Below are 18137 nucleotides of genomic sequence, written 5' to 3'. Positions count from 1 at the left end.
CATTTTGTTGAAATGTAATTGTAACTAATTACTAATAACTGATTTCAAAATAGTCAATATGCTGCACATTAAAAATAATTCTCCAGGGTTTTTCCTGGGTCAAAAATGGTCTTCAGTGGTGGCTGACATACATGGTCAACACATGCGTGATGCAGTTTTTTTTTTTTTTTTTTTTTTTTTTTTAGTAATTGTAATCAATATTTAAGATATGCAGTTGCATTTCATGTTTGTAATTTATTTGATCATCTGAGCATCTAGAAACCTCTGAATTCAACAGAGTTTTTGTACTTCAAGGTGCTGTGGGAATTCAGACTAACTTAACACCTTATTTCTATAGGCCTAGTTATAATATTCATGAGTAAACCACTTTACTGATTTGGAAACTGTGCTTCTATAGTAAATTTGTTTGTTTACATCTCCATAACAGATATTGTTTTCCTTTTACCAGACCCTTAATGATTTGGGACTCATTTTGATTATAGGAATATCTGATGCCAAACCAGGCCAGTTTGTTTCTGAATCTCAAACATCATCAGAACAGGAAATGTATTAAAAAGAGTTTGTAAAAAAAAAAAAGGTCCAGACTTTTATTCTACATTGTACACGCCCTTATGTTTCCCATCATTTTTTCATTGTTTAACAGTAGTCTTTGTAATGTCATAATCACAAGAAAGACCATGGATTGCTCCTCATTACAGTGGTCAGTTAGGTAGCAAGTCTTTCTTAAAAAAATAAATAAACTGTTTATTTGTTAAAAATAATAGCCTAAACACATTTAACACTACTTTTTAAATACAACTTCCACAGTTGTAATGACAAATTCTGTGACAGTTTACTGTGGTAAATGTAAGTAAGGGTGTTGCAGATGTGTAGATGTGAAAAGTCTTGTAATTGATGCTGGTGAAAAGCAGGTGTTTTCCCTTTCCCTCATCAGTGCTGTTCAGAATGTCAGTGCTGTAGCCGTTTGAAATGGTTGAATTGCTCTATAGCGCTTTAGAAATTTAATGAGTTTAATGAGACATTCATGTGATCTGCCTTGCGCTATCACTGGAGCTCACATATAGAGGGAAGCCTGGTTGATGCGCATCAATGCAGGAAAACTGTTCTCACAAAAGCAGAGGATTTAACAGTGGATTTAATACTTTAAAATGTACAACATGAAAACAAATTGGCATGGCAGCCATCTCTCTTCACTGAGAGTCTCTGTCCTCTACAGACTTAACAGTCCAGCTGAAATACAGTAAATCAACCAAGTGCACAATTGACACTCAATTGGATTGGAAGTATGCTTCAAAATTGTATGCTTAATAATAATAATAATTATATACCGATTTCTTTTTTTTTTATGGATTTCTCCTTTAATCTCATCGTCTCCCTGCACCTCACACTTTGGGAGCCCCTGGTGTAGACTAATGCATGAATTTTTATTTCGTGCAATACTGATATCTTGTGGGCGACTGTCCTGTAAAAACCTTTCAGATTTTATGCATAAGGAATGTTACAAAGCTAATTATACTTGCTCTCAAAAACTCTTGCAAACAGATTCCGATTATAAATATGTACACTTTAAAAAAATCTGTCTTACATTTTTTAGTTGTGCCAGCTTAAGAGGAAAAGTTGTTTAAACAGAATGAACATTAAGTTGACAAATCAATATAACGAGTTAAATAAGCTTAACTTCTTTTTAAGTAAACTTGACTTTCTTAGTTCAATCAACTTCTAATTAAATTCAAAGTGAATATAGAGGTGCAATTACTTATATTGCCATTTAATATTATAGACAGGGACTAAAAACAGTTCAAGGAATGAAAATGAAAACAAAACATGCATACACTTTTTTGCAGAACGAACCCGAAAACAAGAACAAAGACCATTTCAATTGTTCTGGAGTGAAACATTATTTTTAAACGCTGGTAACCGGTTAATAACCGGTTAATTTCGTTCCAATAAGTTTTTCATGAAAAAAACAAATCATCATGACCAAAGGGTTTATCACAGTAAATTTTCAGAATTATACCACTTCCTGTTGTCCTGTTGTTCTTCTCTCTCTTTCTAGTTGAAGATGATGAGCATGTGCTTTGATCCTGAAGGAAACTGCTCCATCACACATTTATTTGCCTTAACACACGTTGTGGATGAAGCCTTCTGTGACATGCTGAAGACCTTTTTGGCAACTATATATAATTATTACATTTATGTACATGCACGATTATTCAGATGCAAGAAAAATATCGACAAATATTGAGGTGAAAAGTAAAAGTCTCCACTGAATTATTTTTGTAAAAAAATTCCGTTATTACCCACACTTGGGGTAAAAGGCTCCCTTACTTGGGGTAAAATGGGGTAAAAGGCTCCCTTACTTGGGGTAAAAGGCTCCCTCACTTGGGGTAAAAGGCTCCCACACTGGCCGTAAAAGGCTCCCACACTTGGGATAAAAGTCTCCCTTACTTGGGGTAAAAGGCTCCCACACTTGGGGTAAAAGGCTCCCTCACTTGGGGTAAAATGGGGTAAAAGGCTCCCTTACTTGGGGTAAAATGGGGTAAAAGGCTCCCTTACTTGGGGTAAAAGGCTCCCACACTTGGGATAAAAGTCTCCCTTACTTGGGGTAAAAGGCTCCCACACTTGGGGTAAAAGGCTCCCTCACTTGAGGTAAAAGGCCCCTAGGGGGTTTAAAGTGATATCATGTAGATACAGGGGCAATAGTTATAGTGCAAAATTTGTCAACTAATGCAAGTAATTTTGAGACACCAAGATGCTTTTTTGAGTAACAAATTAAGATGATGCTCACTCAAAATAACTACTTCAGAAACCTTAAACAAAACTGAAAACGATAAATAAAATCATTTGCAAAAAAATGTTTAAAATATTACAAATTAGATCAAATTGCCTCAAAATCAACCTTTAGAAACCACACACAAAGATCTCATGGATAAGGAAAGTTTTGCAGTGTAGTGACAAACAGGTGTTTAGGGAAGTACTGTGGTATTTTTTTGTTGCTATTTAGTGTTTTGGGAGAACATAAAATCAATGGAGCCTTTTACCCCATGGAGCCTTAAGCCCCATTGAACCCTATATTTGAAATATTAAAAAAATGTAAAATATTTTTGGGGGATGTATTTAATATAAATAACACATTTATTGAAACTACGTTGTTTTATATAGGTGTATACATTGCTCTCACGATTTCTATGCTGATAATTCTCCCACATGGGGAATTTTTTATTTATTTATTTTGCTCATTTTGGTGAGGAATGTCCCTTATTTTGAGCTTGTTTTTCCAGATCAGGTTGCTTGTTTCTCTTGTGAGATCTAGCAACACTGCAACAATATCACCTATTCTTAGCACAAAGTACAGTTCATTTCATTCTAATCAATTGCAAAGGAGGCTGCGGAACATCGAAACCAGAACAAAAAAATACTGTTTCTGCTCAGAACAAACCGAAATGAAAAATATTTCATTTTTAGTCTCCTGACTATAGATTACCATAGAAGTAGATTGGTAGAAGCAACATCTGTTGTCTCTATAATATGCAGACTTCAGCTTATCAATGAGACACAAATGGGCCTCAACATTTTAAACGTAACTCACAGTGATGGTGACAATCAACAAACACATAGGGTAAAAAGATAAGCTTTTAATTATTGCTACATGACAAATAACTGAAAGTGATTTAAACACAACAACCAACAGCATAAATAAAAGAAGCAAACAGTAACACAACAGTAACAGTAATACAACAGTATTTGCAGTAACACTGCAATTTGCATAATTTATTTATGCCACCGTGCATGCTGGGAATCTGAATACGTGAGTGTGATGTGTGTTGTTCTCTTGACTTATATTTTTTATTTCAGCTGAATAGTTTTTCTTTGTTTTATAAGTAACTACTTATCCCATGTTCATCCAACAACAACTTATAATTGAGTTATCTCAAGATCAATCCAAGGCAGTTACTTTAAATCTACATTTTAAGTTATGATAACTAAAAGACAAAATAATTTTTAACAGTACATAAATTATTTTATGGTTTAATTGAAAGGTTAAATTGAAGGATGTCAACCCCAGGTTGAAATCCCTGACCTTAGATGAAAATAAAATCACATTCTGTAGCCATCCTCGCAGGAATCCAGATCATTCTGGTTAACAAAACGGTTCACAAACCCACTGAAGTTTGGCACAAAATGCACAAGCAGGCAGAAATCCTTCTGTGTGCCTCAAGAGGGTGTTAAAAGACTGTGAGAATCCTGTGATGGGCCAACCCAAAGTACAGAATAGGAAAAAAAAACAGTTCACAGTAATCTGTGTTTGGCAGGATAACGGAACTCTCAGTAGATTATTCATTTGCCTCTAAGATAAAAAAAGAAAAGGAGATCTGTGCAAAGATGCTTCTCAGATGCTGTCATATTCACAAATTACTCTGGATTTTGATCATCGGAGAATCTGTTTTAAGTAAGATTTTAGTTTTTTTAGTTGTTGTTGTTAGTGCATGTCACTAATAATTATTAAGTTATTATTAAGTCTAAATAAATAAGATTTAGTACTTTTTCAGCTAACTTAATGTTACGTATTGATCTATTCCATCTGAACTCAATTCACATCAGATATGAAGTAATGAACTAGCCAGTAATGTGAGAGACTTGCTTGTAAATTTTGTCTGTTGTCACTATATTATCTAATCCCACATTATTTTATTTTTATAGGTGACAATGTGCAGAAAGCAGTGAATAGTGAAGCTAAATTCACTCCTCTCTCTGGATCTGTTCCTGCCGGTACCAGCAGCATTATATGGAAACACAGAGACAATGCTGGGGTTGTTGTCAAAGTCATTGAATGGGACAGAGAAGAGGGCAGCACTGAAATTCCCAATGCAAAATTCAAATCCCACGCAAGTCTGGACAAAAACACTGGAGAACTCACATTAAAATATCTACAGCTCAAACACTCTGGAGTTTATTCTACTGAAATCAATAGTAAAGAGCAAAAACGACATTTCGTTTTGACTGTTCTCGGTGAGTGAATGTAGATTATTAGAATACTCGCACATACTGTAGGATCCTGAACACACACTTATAACGAAAAGTTGATTTAAATATTAAAATCAGTGCATTTATGAATAATATTGCTATTGCCGATGTATTAATGTTGTTGTTGCTGTTTACTTTACAAAAATGATAATGTGGCAATACCATGGTACTTTTATATCATGGCTCTGAATGATTACCATATTCATATACTATAGATATTACATTACAGTATTATATTTTATAATATAATAAACAATTTATTGGATCAGAATACTGTGTGTGTGTGTGTGTGTGTGTGTGTGTGTGTGTGTGTGTGTGTGTGTGTGTGTGTTTCACAGAGCCTGTTCGCAAACCTTATATTACAAAAGAGTGCTCAAGATCTCCTCCTGTCTGTCACATGACCTGTAAAGGTGATGTCACTTCTGAAAGCACAATTACCTGGAAGAATTCTGCAGGACAAACGCTGAATGAACAAGATCAGAATATGAGATTAACAGTCACTAACAGCAGTGACCCAGACACTTACTACACCTGCACGCTCCAGAACGCAGTGAGCAAAGAGACCAGTGATCCAGTCTATGGGAGGGATCTGTTTACTGGTAAGACAGCATTACAATATTATTCATCAGAGAGGATAAGACATTGATTTATAATGTTTATGATCCATGTGCTACAGTTAACTGTTAAACATTATGTTTGTTTTGTTCATATATGCTGACTTATATATATAGATATATTAGGGGTCCACAACTCTGTGACCACATTCAAAAATCTGGGATTTAAAATCAAATTTGAATCTAGCAATAAACAGAAAGTTTTAGGATTTTGCTAAATTTAAAGCATCGAAACTTTGATGTGAAAAGAATTATATTTACAAACTTGAATTGTTCATAATAAACTGTGATGTGTAATGGGAATTCTTTTATTAAAATAGAAAAATGCATAATAGAAGCATTATAGCAGACTTTGAATGATCGCATTGATATCCCTTGCTATGCCACATTAGAGCCTTTATTGGGGTGTATCATATGTACATTTATGTTTATGCAACTGCTGATCACTTCTAACAATGATATCCTCATGCTGTCCTCTAGATCAGTGGTTCCCAATCTGTCACTCACTCGACGTTCATAAGAAAGCAAGCCACCCCGGCGGCTCCCCGCCTCAGTCCTTCTACCTATGGGTATGAGGCCAGCGCGGATATCACTGGGGGCAATTTGGGGACCCCAATGGGACCGTCTCCGCCGGGTATCCCCCCACGGACCTCCCATTCCCCAGCACGCTCATCTGCCCCAATTGGGCTTCCGGATGAGTTCGCTGGCTCATCTCACGGCGAGTCTGGCTTCTTGTTGAGCCCGTGAAGATGATGAGCTCTCGAGTGCAGCATCGGAGAGTGGGCTTGTCCAGTTGGACGCAGAAGCCTCAACTGGGCTTCCCCCTTCAGGGACGATTGCCCAGTCACAGGCCGATGCCGAAATGACGGACATGCTTTCCTGGGCTGCCGCGAGCGTTGGGTTAGAGTGGAACCCTCCGCTCTCCCCTGAACCCTCGCAGCTTGATGATTGGTTCCTGGGCTCGTGGCACCGCTCAAAGCAGCCACGCCCCACTCCAGTGCCATTCTTCTCGGAAGTGTACGAGGAGCTGACGAAATCATGGGAGGCGCTTTTACTGCCCGCCCCCGATTCCTACAGCGCTGCTGGACAAGCCACCTCTGCCCTGCATGCCATGGCTCTCCTGCAGGTCCACCAAGCCAAGGCGTTGAAAGAACTGCACGAGGGTAGTTCCGCCCCAGATTTGATGCAGGAACTGTGCTCGGTGACCGACCTCGCTCTCTGAGCGACGAAGGTCATGCCGCGGTCTCTTGGGTGGACAATGTCCACACTAGTGGTCCAGGAGGAGACGAGGGAACCTACTCACCTGGAGCTGATAAAAGACCACTCCATCCCCCGGTGGAGGGAAAATATTTTGTTGCATTTTTGTTTGATTTCGCCGCATGCCCAAGTGGCTGCGATACCCAACAGTTCAGCAAAAGAGCGGCTTCCTTCCTCCCTGGGTCACATACCCGGTGTGCACGGTCGTCACCACGATTACCATCCACAGGTTTTTTCTTGCAGGATTGGCGCTCCAGCGGTGGCCTTTCCGCCCCTGAGCGCCCAGCTGTGGCACACAGCCACCTCCGATGTGGCAGTCTCCACGGGTTACGAGGACAGGCCTCTTCCTCCCTGTCCCAGGCTGTTCCGGGGGTGGTCACAAGGAGCCAGGTAAGTGCTTCGATGTTCCTAGACTCAGCACGGCCACGACGTGATGTGGCACCTCGAGCTCCACCCTGCCGAGAGGCCCCACCTGCCGGTACGTCCGATGACGTTGTATCCTTGGTCCCCCTTGCGTGGAACTTGGACGCATGGCTCGCACTTTCCAATCCGTCGCGATGGCTGATCCGGACCGTCCGACTCTGCTACGCGATTCAGTTCACCAGGCGCCCGTCCAGGTTCAGCGGTATTCACTTCACTTTGGTCAAGAGCGAAAATGCTGCTACCTTGCGCGCGGAGATCGCTATCCTCCTACGGAAGGGCACGATAGAACCTGTCCCTCCAGCCTAGATGAAGAAGGGGTTTTACAGCCCCTACTTCATCTTACCGAAAAAAGGCGGTGGGTTGCGGCCAATCTTGGACCTGTGAGTACTGAACCGGGCCTTACACAGACTCCATTTCAAGATACTGACACAAAAATGTATTCTGGCGAGCGTCCGGCATCAAGATTGGCTCGCAGCAGGAGACCTGAAGGATGCGTACTTCCACGTCTTGATCCTTCCTCGACACAGACCCTTCCTGCAGTTTGCATTCGAGGGTCATACGTATCAGTACAAAGTCCTCCCTTTCGGCCTGTCCCTGTCTCCTCGCATCTTCACGAAGGTCGCAGAGGCTGCCCTTGTCCCATTAAGGGAGGTGGGCATTCGCATTCTCAACTATCTCGACGACTGGCTAATCCTAGCTCACTCTCGAGACATGTTGTGTGCACACAGGGACCTGGTGCTCTCACACCTCAGCCGACTAGGGCTTCGGGTCAACTGGGAAAAGAGCAAGCTCCTCCCGGTTCAGAGCATCTCTTTTCTTGGTTTGGAGTTGGACTCAGTCTCCTTGACGGCGCGCCTTATGAATGAGCGTGCCCAGTCGGTGCTGGCCTGTTTGAAGGCGTTCAAACAGAAAACAGCGGTTCCACTGAAACTTTTTCAGAGGCTCCTGGGGCATATGGCATCCTCGGCGGTGGCCACCCCACTCGGGTTGATGCATATGAGGCCGCTTCAGCACTGGCTCCAGACTCGAGTCCTGAGATGGGCATGGCACCACAGGACACGTCACGTGGTCATCACACCGGTCTATCACCGTCTTTTCAGCCCTTGGACCGACCTCTCGTTTCTACAGGCAGGTGTTCCTCTAGAACTGGTCTCCAGGCGCGTCGTGGTCATGACAGACACCTCCAAAACGGGCTGGGACACTGTTTGCAACAGGCACGCAGCCGCTGGCCTCTGGACGGGTCCACAACTGCATTGGCACATCAACTGCCTCGAGTTGTTGGCAATTCTGCTCGCCCTGCGGAGGTTCCGGCTGTTGATCCAGGGCAAGCACGTGTTAGTTCGGACAGACAACACAGCAACGGTAGCATATGTCAACCACCAAGGCGGTTTGCACTCTCGTTGTATGTCACAACTCGCCCGCCGTCTCCTCCTCTGGAGTCAGCAGCACTTCAAGTCACTGCGAGCCACTCGCATCCCAGGCAACCTCAACACGTGCTGTCACGGCAGGTTATCCTCGGGAGAGTGAAGACTCCACCCTCAGGTGGTCCAGCTGATTTGGAGTCGATTCGGACGGGCACAGTTGGACCTGTTCACCTCCCAAGAATCCTCCCACTGCCCGTTCTGGTACGCCCTAACCGAGGCTCCCCTCGGCATAGATGCGCTGGCACACAGCTGGCCCCCGGCCTACGCAAATATGCGTTTCCCCAGTAAGCCTACTTGCACAGACCCTGTGCAAGGTCAGGGAGGACGAGGAGCAGGTCGTCCTGGTAGCACCCTACTGGTCAACCCAGATGTGGTTCTCGGACCTCACGCTCCTCGCGACAGCCCCCCCCCCGATGAATTCCCCTGAGGAAGGACCTTCTTTCTCAGGGACGGGGCACCCTCTGGCACCTGCGACCAGACCTCTGGAATCTCCATGTCTGGCCCCTGGATGGGACGCAGAAGGCCTAAGCGGTGGTAGACATGATCACTCAAGCTAGGGCCACTCTATGAGGCGCCTGTATGCCTTTAAGTGGCGTCTGTTCGCTAAGTGGTGTTCTTCCCGACGGGAAGACCCCAGAGATGCGCAGTCAGATCAGTGCTTTCCTTCCTGCAGGAGAGGTTGGAAGGGAGGTTGTCCCCTTCCACCTTGAAGGTGTACGTTGCCGCCATAGCAGCACACCACGACGCAGTCAATGGTAAGTCCTTAGGGAAGCACGACCTGATCATCAGGTTCCTAAAAGGCACCAAGAGGCTGAATCCCTCCAGACCACGCCTCGTTCCCTCATGTTCTTCTGGGTCTACAGAGAGCCTTTGAGCCTTTGCAGTCAGCCGAGCTTAAGGCACTTTCCTTGAAGACTGCCCTCCTGACTGCGCTCACTTCCATCAAGAGGGTAGGAGACCTGCAAGTGTTCTCTGTCAGCGAAACGTGCCTGGAGTTCGGTCTGGGTTACTCTCACGTGATCCTGAGACCCCGACCGGGCTATGTGCCCAAGGTTCCCACCACCCCTTTTAGGGACCAGGTGGTGAACCTGCAAGTGCTGACCCAGGAGGAGGCAGACCCAGACACATTGCTGTGTCCGGTGCGTGCTTTACACATCTATTTGGATCGCACGCAGAGCTTTAGAATCTCTGAGCAGCTCTTTGTCTGCTTTGATGCACAGTGGAAAGGAAGCGCTGTCCCCAAGCAGAGGATCGCCCACTGGCTCATTGACGCCATAACTATGGCATATCATGCCCAGGGCATGCCGCCCCCAGTAGGGCTACGAGCCCATTCTACCAGGGGTGTAGCGGCTTCCTGGGCCCTGGCCAGGGGTGCCTCTCTAACAGACGTTTGCAGAGCAGCGGGCTTGGCAACACCCAACACCTTTGCAAGGTTCTACAACCTCCGGTTGGAACCGGTTTCGTCCCAGGTTATGGCACGCAACACAAGCGGATAAGCCCGGGATAGCCGGCCGTGTGTATCGCTTGCACATAGCGCCTTCCACCTCCTTTTGAGCTGAAGACATGCGCCATTAATTCCCAGTAGTGTTCACAAGTTTGTTCCCTGGTTGACTTCCTCCGAGCCCTGTGGCAGTCAAGTTTTTGGAGAGATTCGCTGCTGGCCCAGTACACGTGCTACCTAAGAGTCCTGTTCTGGGGTAGGTGCTCCGCATGTGGCGGTTCCCTGTAAGGCTAACCCCATGCGATATATATCTTCCACTATTTCGTTTCCCTGTTGGCAAACTGCGTCTTCCTTGGGCAGAGCCCCTCTGCCCCAGTCTCCATGTTTGTAGTAACTCCTCCCCCATTGGGCAGGATCTACCTTGGTTGGAAAGACCATGTGACGTATCCTTCCATTTAAATATCCCCCTCTTCCCCTTGGGAGGGACACCCCCCGACTAGACCTGGTGGCCCAGTCGGATAATCCCTCTTCTTTTTTAGGGAGTGGAAAAAAGAGAAGGGGAAAAGAGGCCATGACTGGGTTAAGCCTGTCTCTATCTCTTGGGTAGTCAACTTGTCCCCAAAAAGGGCCGTTTGACACTCATAACTATGTTGGGGGAGGTTACGTGTCGACCTGGTGTGCTGGCTATGAGGCACACAGTAGTCTGCCCACCACAAACCGCGAGTTCACGTAACACAGTTCAGCCAATTGTGGTGTTTCTTATAGGGACCCCTAGTGTCACTACATCGACACAACATCGAGTGAGTGACAGATAGGAAACGTCATGGTTACTTGTGTAACCTCTGTTCCCTGATGGAGGGAACGAGACGTTGTGTCCCTCCTGCCACAACGCTGAACTACCCGCTGAAATGGCCGGACCTTATATCGGCTCCTCAGCATAAAACCTGAATGAGTGGTTGCATACTAGCTCTTTTTATACCCGTATGTTCAGGGGAGTGGAATGCAAATACCACTCGCCAATTTTCATTGGCCTTTTATCAAAGACCAGAGGTGTCTCGGGCTCCCAAGAGTGACCCCTAGTGTCACTACATCAACACGTCTTGTTCCCTCCATCAGGAAACGGAGGTTACACAAGTAACCATGACGTTCTCAACCCTGTTCCTGGAGGTCCCCCAACACGGCACATTTTGCATATCTGCCTTTTCTGACAAACCTAATTCACATCTTGGAGTCTCCACTAACGAGCTGTTGAGTTGAATCAGGTGTGTGTGATTAGGGAGATATCCAAAATGTGTAGTGTTGGGGGGCCTCCAGGAACAGGGTTGAGAACCACTGCTCTAGATAATGCCATAATTTATTATTCAGTTGATGTAAGATTTTTAATCATTTAAATGTGTTGGGCCTGGGTAGCTCAGTGAATATTGACGCTGACTACCACTCCTGGAGTCGCGAGTTCAAATCCAGGGTGTGCTGAGTGACTCCAGCCAGGTCTCCTAAGCAACCAAATTGGCCCGGTTGCTAGGGAGGGTAGAGTCACATGGGGTAACCTCCTCGTGGTCATGATTAAGTGGTTCTCGCTCTCAATGCGTGGTAAGTTGTGCGTGGATCGCGGAGAGTAGTATGAGCCTCCACATGCGGTAAGTCTCTGTGGTGTCATGCACAGCAAGCCACGTGATAAGATGCATCACAAGGATCTAGTAAGTAGTGGGAATTGGGCATTCCAAATTGAGAGAAAAGGGGATAGATTTTTTTTTTTTAATCATTAAAAAAACAAAAAAACATTTAAATGTGTGTTCCAGGAATTCATTTGTTTATAGACCTAATGGTTATTTTCTTTTTTTTTTTAGATTCAAAGGCAGGAATTGTCTTCGGGATTGTAATTTGTCTGATTGTTGTCATTCTAACTGTTATCATCATTCGTGGTAGGACTCCTGTTGTGTTTTTTGATCCTTTAAAATATGTTTGTCCTTTTGAAGGTTGTTTTAATTCTTCTATCTGTGATTATTATTTGCTCAAAATTTAATTGCAATTAAAAATTATTTTATTTATATATATATATTATATATTTATTGTTATTATTAGTTTAAGAAGTTTTTTAGTTTGTTTTTTAGTTTTTTATTGAGGGTGCTAACTTCATTGTTGTTCTATAGTTCGCAGTGCTGTTTGCATTGGGAGACACAAGAATTACAGGGTAAGTGCATTTTCTTAAGTAATTTTTGTGGCAAATTTTCACTCTGTGCAATGTCAAGGACATTCTAAATTAAAGGCATATGTTTGTTTGAAAATGTTCTTAGTTCTGTTTCCTTCAGCAATGCTGAATATTTTGAATTGAACTATTGGGAAATCCATTCCACAGAATTCAGGAGATTTTGTGTCAGCCTTCCATTAGAACATCTAGTCCCTGCATGTAAAAAGCGAATAATAGTTGGTCACTTTGGGTGTTGTGCAGTGATACACACAGTAGCTGGTGAACTGGTGTTTCACATCACAACTGATCCTATATTATGTATTTTAGCACAACTGGAATGCTGTATTGTTCAGCATCCAGGACCGGAACTATCCATTTTAGCAAGTACATTACACAATTTGCATTGTACTGTTGTTTTATTTCCTCAGAAATGACAGCCAGACAGTTCTGTAGACCATGGCTGCTTGAGTCCCATCAGATGCAATCCACATGTGGATCTTCTCAACTGCTCGTCTCCCTGCTCATCGGACTCTAAATGCTAGCTTTACTAAAGACACTGAACCTCTCCACGTTAACGGCACGATCACTTTGACTGTTGCTTAATTTTGTCCTTTTCGTCTTCTGGGCCAATTTATGAATCCCATTCAGTTTGGAACAGGACAAGACTAACAGGGTTATGATGGTGTGTAGAATTGATTATTTGTTTATTTATTTATTTTATTTTAACTTCACTTAACCATGCAAGAACAAGATTGTTAACAATAATGGCTGGCCAAGAAGATTATTGTCTTCTTGATTGTGTTGGTGTAACCTTGGAAGTCATACAGTGTAAACAAAAATGTTAGTAGCTTATAATAAGAAAGCATCAAATACATTTTTGTGACAATAAAAACTTGTGCCTCATTTTCTTTTTCCATGGGGGTAAGTACAAAAGACAAAGAAGTTGGGAACTGTTGGAAACTGTGTAAGAATGAATGAATCAATAAAGTCAGGCAATGAATGAAGACAGGCTGGGTGTGGTGGTGACACATTTGGTATGGTATTCTAAGTTAATATTTAAGCACATCAAACTGTGAAACCAGCAATCATGTAGGGAAAACTGGGGCTTTTTGTCACAAGGGCTATTTGATCTCCGTATCTAGTATCTTGCACAAATACAGTGCATTCGGAAAGTATTCACAGCGCTTCACTTTTTCCAGATTTTGTTATGTTACAGCCTTATTCCAAAATGGATTAAATTCATTATTTTCCTCAAAATTCTACAAACAATACCCCATAATGACAACGTGAAAGAAGTTTGTTTGAAATCTTTGCAAATTTATAAAAAATAAAAAAATGAAAAAAATCACATGTACATAAGTATTCATAGCCTTTGCCATGACACTCAAAATTTAGCTCAGGTGCATCCTGTTTCCACTGATCATCCTTAAGATGTTTCTAAAACTTGATTGGAGTCCACCTGTGATAAATTCAGTTGATTGGACATGATTTGGAAAGGCACACACCTGTCTATATAAGGTCCCACAGTTAACAGTGCATGTCAGAGCACAAACCAAGCCATCAAGCCATGAATTGTCTGTAGACAATGCTGTGGGGATGTTTTTCAGCAGCAGGAACTGGGAGACTAGTCAGGATCGAGGGAAAGATGAATGCAGTAATGTACAGAGACATCCTTGATGAAAACCTGCTCCAGAGTGCTCCGGACCTCAGACTGGGACGAAGGTTCTTCTTCCAACAGGACAACGACCCTAAGCACACAGCCAAGATAACAAAGGAGTGGCTACGGGACAACTCTTTGAATGTCCTTGAGTGGCCCAGCCAGAGCCCAGACTTGAACCCGATTGAACATCTCAGGAGAGATCTGAAAATGGCTGTGCACCGACGCTCCCCATCCAATCTGATGGAGCTTGAGAGGTCCTGCAAAGAAGAATGGGAGAAACTGCCCAAAAATAGGTGTGCCAAGGTTGTAGCATCATACTCCGAAAGACTTGAGGCTGTAATTGCTGCCAAAGGTGCTTCAACAAAGTATTGAGCAAAGGCTGTGAATACTTATGTACATGTGATTTTTATTTTTATATATATAATTTTTTTTTTTACATTTGCAAAGATTTCAAACAAACTTTCACATTGTCATTATGGGGTATTGTTTGTAGAATTTTGAGGAAAATAATGAATTTAATCCATTTTGGAATAAGGCTGTAACATAACAAAATGTGGAAAAAGTGAAGTGCTGTGAATACTTTCCGGATGCACTGTATGCGTTTCCTCGAGCAGTGGTTTTGTATGTTGGTTTCAGATACCTAGTTCAAAAAATGTTTTCTAAAAACATAAATAATTTTTAAATGTGTGTGTGTGTGTGTGTATATATATATATATATACACACACACTGGTGGCCAAATGTTTGGGATAATGTACAGCTTTTGCTCTTATAGAAAGAAATTGGTACTTTTACTCACCAAAGTGGCATTCAACTGATCAAACTGTATAGTCAGGACATTAATAAAATTACAATTGAAAAAAAACACAAAAAAAAAAAACAAATATCAGGATTTTCTTAAACTACTTCAAAGAGTTCTCATCAAAAAATCCTCCATGTGCAGCAATGGCAGCTTTGCAGATCCTTGGCATTCTAGCTGTCAGTTTGTCCAGATACTCAGGTGACATTTCACCCCACGCTTCCTGTAGCACTTGCCATGTGGCTGTCTTGTCGGGCACTTTACAGTCTAGCTGATTCCACAAAAGCTCAATGGGGTTAAGATCCATAACACTTTTCCAATTATCTGTTGTATTATTTGCCCACTCTAACCTTTTGTTTTTCTGTTTCAAAAGTGGCTTTTTCTTTGCAATTCTTCCCATAAGGCCTGCACCCCTGAGTCTTCTCTTTACTGTTGTACATGAAACTGGTGTTGAGTGGGTAGAATTCAATGAAGCTGTCAGCTAAGGACATGTGAGGCATCTATTTCTCAAACTAGAGACTTTGGTGTACTTATCCTCTTGTTTAGTTGTACATCTGGGCCTTCCACATCTTTTTCTGTCCTTATTAGAGCCAGTTGTCCTTTGTCTTTGAAGACTGTAGTGTAGACCTTTGTATGAAATCTTCAATTTTTTGGCAATTTCAAGCATTGCATAGCCTTCATTCCTCAAAACAATGATTGACTGACTGAGTTTCTTGAGAAAGCTGTTTCTTTTTTGCCATTTTTTACCTAATATTGACCTAAAAACATGCCAGTCTATTGCATACTGTGGCAACTCAAAAACAAACACAAAGACAATGTTAAGCTTCAATTAACAATCCAAATAGCTTTCAACTGTGTTTGATATAATGGCAAGTGATTTTCTAGTACCAAATTAGCATGATTACTCAAGGATAAGGTGTTGGAGTGATGGATGCTGGAAATGGGGTCTGTCTAGATTTGATCAAAAATGATGGTGGTGATGGTGCTGTTTTTTGTTTTTTTTACACCAGTAATGTCCTGACTATACTTTGTGATCAGCTGAATGCCACTTTGGTGAATTAAAGTACCAATTTCCTTCTGAAACAGCAAAATCTGTACATTATTCCAAACTTTTGGCCGCCATTGTATATATATATAACTGACAGGTGAATTGAATAACATTTATTATTTCATTACTGTGGCACCTGTCAAGGGGTGGGATATATTAGGCATCAAGTGAACAGTCAGTTCTTGAATTTCATGTGTTGGAAGCAGGACAAACGGGTAAGTAAGGATCTAAGCGACTTTCACAAGGGCCAAATTGTGATGGCTATATGAGTGGGTCAGAGCATCTCCAAAAGGGCAGGTCTTGTCATGTGTTCCCGGTATGCAGTGGTTCGCACCTACCAAAAGTGGTTCAAGGATGGACAACTGGTGAACAGGCGACATTTAATGTGCGCCCAAGGCTCATTGATGGCTAGCCCGTCTGGTCCAAACCCACAGAAAAGGTACTGTAGCACACATTGCTGAAAAATGTAATGCTGGCCATGATAGAAAGGTGTCAGAATACACAGTGCATGGCAGCTTGCTGCGTATGGGGCTGCGTAGCCGCATACCGGTCAGAGTTCCCATGCTGCTGCCTGTCCACCACAAAAAAACTCCTATAATGGGCACGTGAGCGTCAGAACTGGACCATGGAGCAATGGAAGAAGGTGGCCTGGTCTGATGAATCATGTTTTCTTTTAGATCATGTGGATGGCCGGGTGCGTGTGCATTGTTTACCTGGGGAAGAGATGGCAGCAGGATGCACCATGGGAAGATGGCAGGCCGGCGGAGGCAGTGTGATGCTCTTGGCAATGTTCTGCTGGAAAACCTTGGGTCCTGGCATTCATGTGGATGTTTCATTGACATGTACCACCTACCTAAAGATTGTTGCAGACCACTTACTTCATGGCAATGGTATTCCCTGATGGCAGTGGCCTCTTTCAGCAGGATAATGCGCCCTGCCACACTGCAAAAATTGTTTAGGAATGGTTTGAGGAACATGACAAAGAGTTCAAGGTGTTGACCTGGCCTCCAAATTCCCTAGATCTCAATCTGATTGAGCATCTGTGGGATATGCTGGATCAACAAGTCTGATCCATGGAGGCCCCACCTCGCAACTTACAGGATTTTAAGGATCTGCTGCTAACGTCTTGGTGCCAGATACCACAGGACACCTTCAGAGATCTTGTGGAGTCCATGCATCGACAGGTCAGAGCTGTTTTGGCGGCACGAGGGGACCTACACAATATTAGGCAGGTAGTTTTAATGTTGTGGCTGATCGGTGTATATACAGTATATATACAGGGTTGGGAGGGACACTTTTGAAGTGTATTCCACTATAGATTACAGAATACATACTGTAAAATGTAATTTGTAACATATTCTGTTAGATTACTCAAGGTCAGTAATGTATTCTAAATACTTTGGATTACTTCTTCAGCACTGGTAGATTTTTTCACTTGTTTTGACTATACAAACTCTGCCAGTACAGTGAGCCAAAATACATTCTCTGAAAAACCTAAATATCTTATGCAGTGTTGTTTCTAAAACAAGATAAATCAAATTAATCTTGTTTTAAGGATTTTTAGATATTTTTACAGGAAAACAATACAAAAAATATTATCAAGAATACGATTTTTGCAATAATGTCAAAAGTTTTACTAGAAAAAAAGAAATTATGATCCAACGTGAATTTTCTTGATAAAAAACCCCCAAAATGATCATGCCAGGGAACATGTACATGTAAAATGGCTAGAAATAGCATTTTAGCTTAGCGTAAAGCTGACAATTTACACGTTTATTTTTATTTCTTCTGCTCTAAACTTACTTCAAACTTACTTCTCTGTCTGCTCGTATGAATTTAACACATCATAAGAAAGTGTTTCACCGCTGTTCAAATGCACTTTGGATCGCATCATTTATATGTATAAGTGTTTTCCATCTGAAAGGAATAAATATTAAATGAAACAAATGACAATCAAATGCAAAGTAATCTCTTTAGCAGAGACGGGCCATACATTTAATGTCTAGGCCTTCAGTGTGATTCACGCCATTAAGAAAACACAGTTTTACAATGAATAAGACACCCTATACGTTTAGGCATCATACATTATGTCACAGCTAACTAGTAATTCCAATTGACATTTTAAAAACAGGTCCACGCACGAAAGCCAGAACTTGAAAGGACACTTAATGCTCAAGCAAGCCTAATTTTAACTGCAGCATAACTGTTTTGTGAAATGAACATCTCCCGAACAGACATTCAAAAATCATAATTTTTCATA

At 42.3% G+C, this 18137-nt stretch overlaps 2 protein-coding genes across 3 annotated transcripts in view; one reads left to right on the top strand and one right to left on the bottom strand.

Annotated features, from left to right (window-relative positions):
- The window catches only part of LOC127444973 (proline-rich protein 7-like), a 79626-nt gene that overhangs the window by 23171 nt on the left and 38318 nt on the right, over window positions 1–18137 (bottom strand). The gene's annotated exons all lie outside the window — the stretch shown is intronic.
- Window positions 4286–13506, top strand: LOC127444965 (T-lymphocyte surface antigen Ly-9). 2 transcript variants are annotated; one of them, XM_051704656.1, is made up of 6 exons: window positions 4286–4450; window positions 4702–5010; window positions 5436–5624; window positions 12032–12106; window positions 12335–12375; window positions 12801–13506. In XM_051704656.1, the coding sequence occupies exons 1-6, from the start codon at window positions 4384–4386 to the stop codon at window positions 12804–12806; spliced, it is 687 nt and encodes a 228-aa protein (XP_051560616.1). In that variant the 5' UTR covers window positions 4286–4383; the 3' UTR covers window positions 12807–13506. The 2 variants fall into 2 exon arrangements, with proteins under 2 accessions (XP_051560616.1, XP_051560615.1); XM_051704655.1 differs by having other exon boundaries at window positions 5364–5624; window positions 12801–13496.

This window comes from Myxocyprinus asiaticus, chromosome 8 (assembly GCF_019703515.2).
Source record: "Myxocyprinus asiaticus isolate MX2 ecotype Aquarium Trade chromosome 8, UBuf_Myxa_2, whole genome shotgun sequence".
In the NCBI taxonomy this organism is placed as follows: Eukaryota; Metazoa; Chordata; class Actinopteri; order Cypriniformes; family Catostomidae; genus Myxocyprinus; species Myxocyprinus asiaticus.
The sequence above is the reverse complement of the archived record's forward strand: the minus strand, read 5'-3'. Positions and strand labels throughout refer to the sequence as shown.

Excerpts from the sequence above, each read along its gene's own strand:
- LOC127444965 (XM_051704655.1), top strand. The coding sequence starts at position 4,384 with ATGCTTCTCAGATGCTGTCATATTCACAAATTACTCTGGATTTTGATC. Across the intron at positions 4,451-4,701 it reads CATCGGAGAATCTGTTTTAA|GTGACAATGTGCAGAAAGCA; the intron begins GTAAGATTTTAG and ends TTATTTTTATAG. Across the intron at positions 5,011-5,363 it reads TTTCGTTTTGACTGTTCTCG|AGCCTGTTCGCAAACCTTAT; the intron begins GTGAGTGAATGT and ends TGTGTTTCACAG.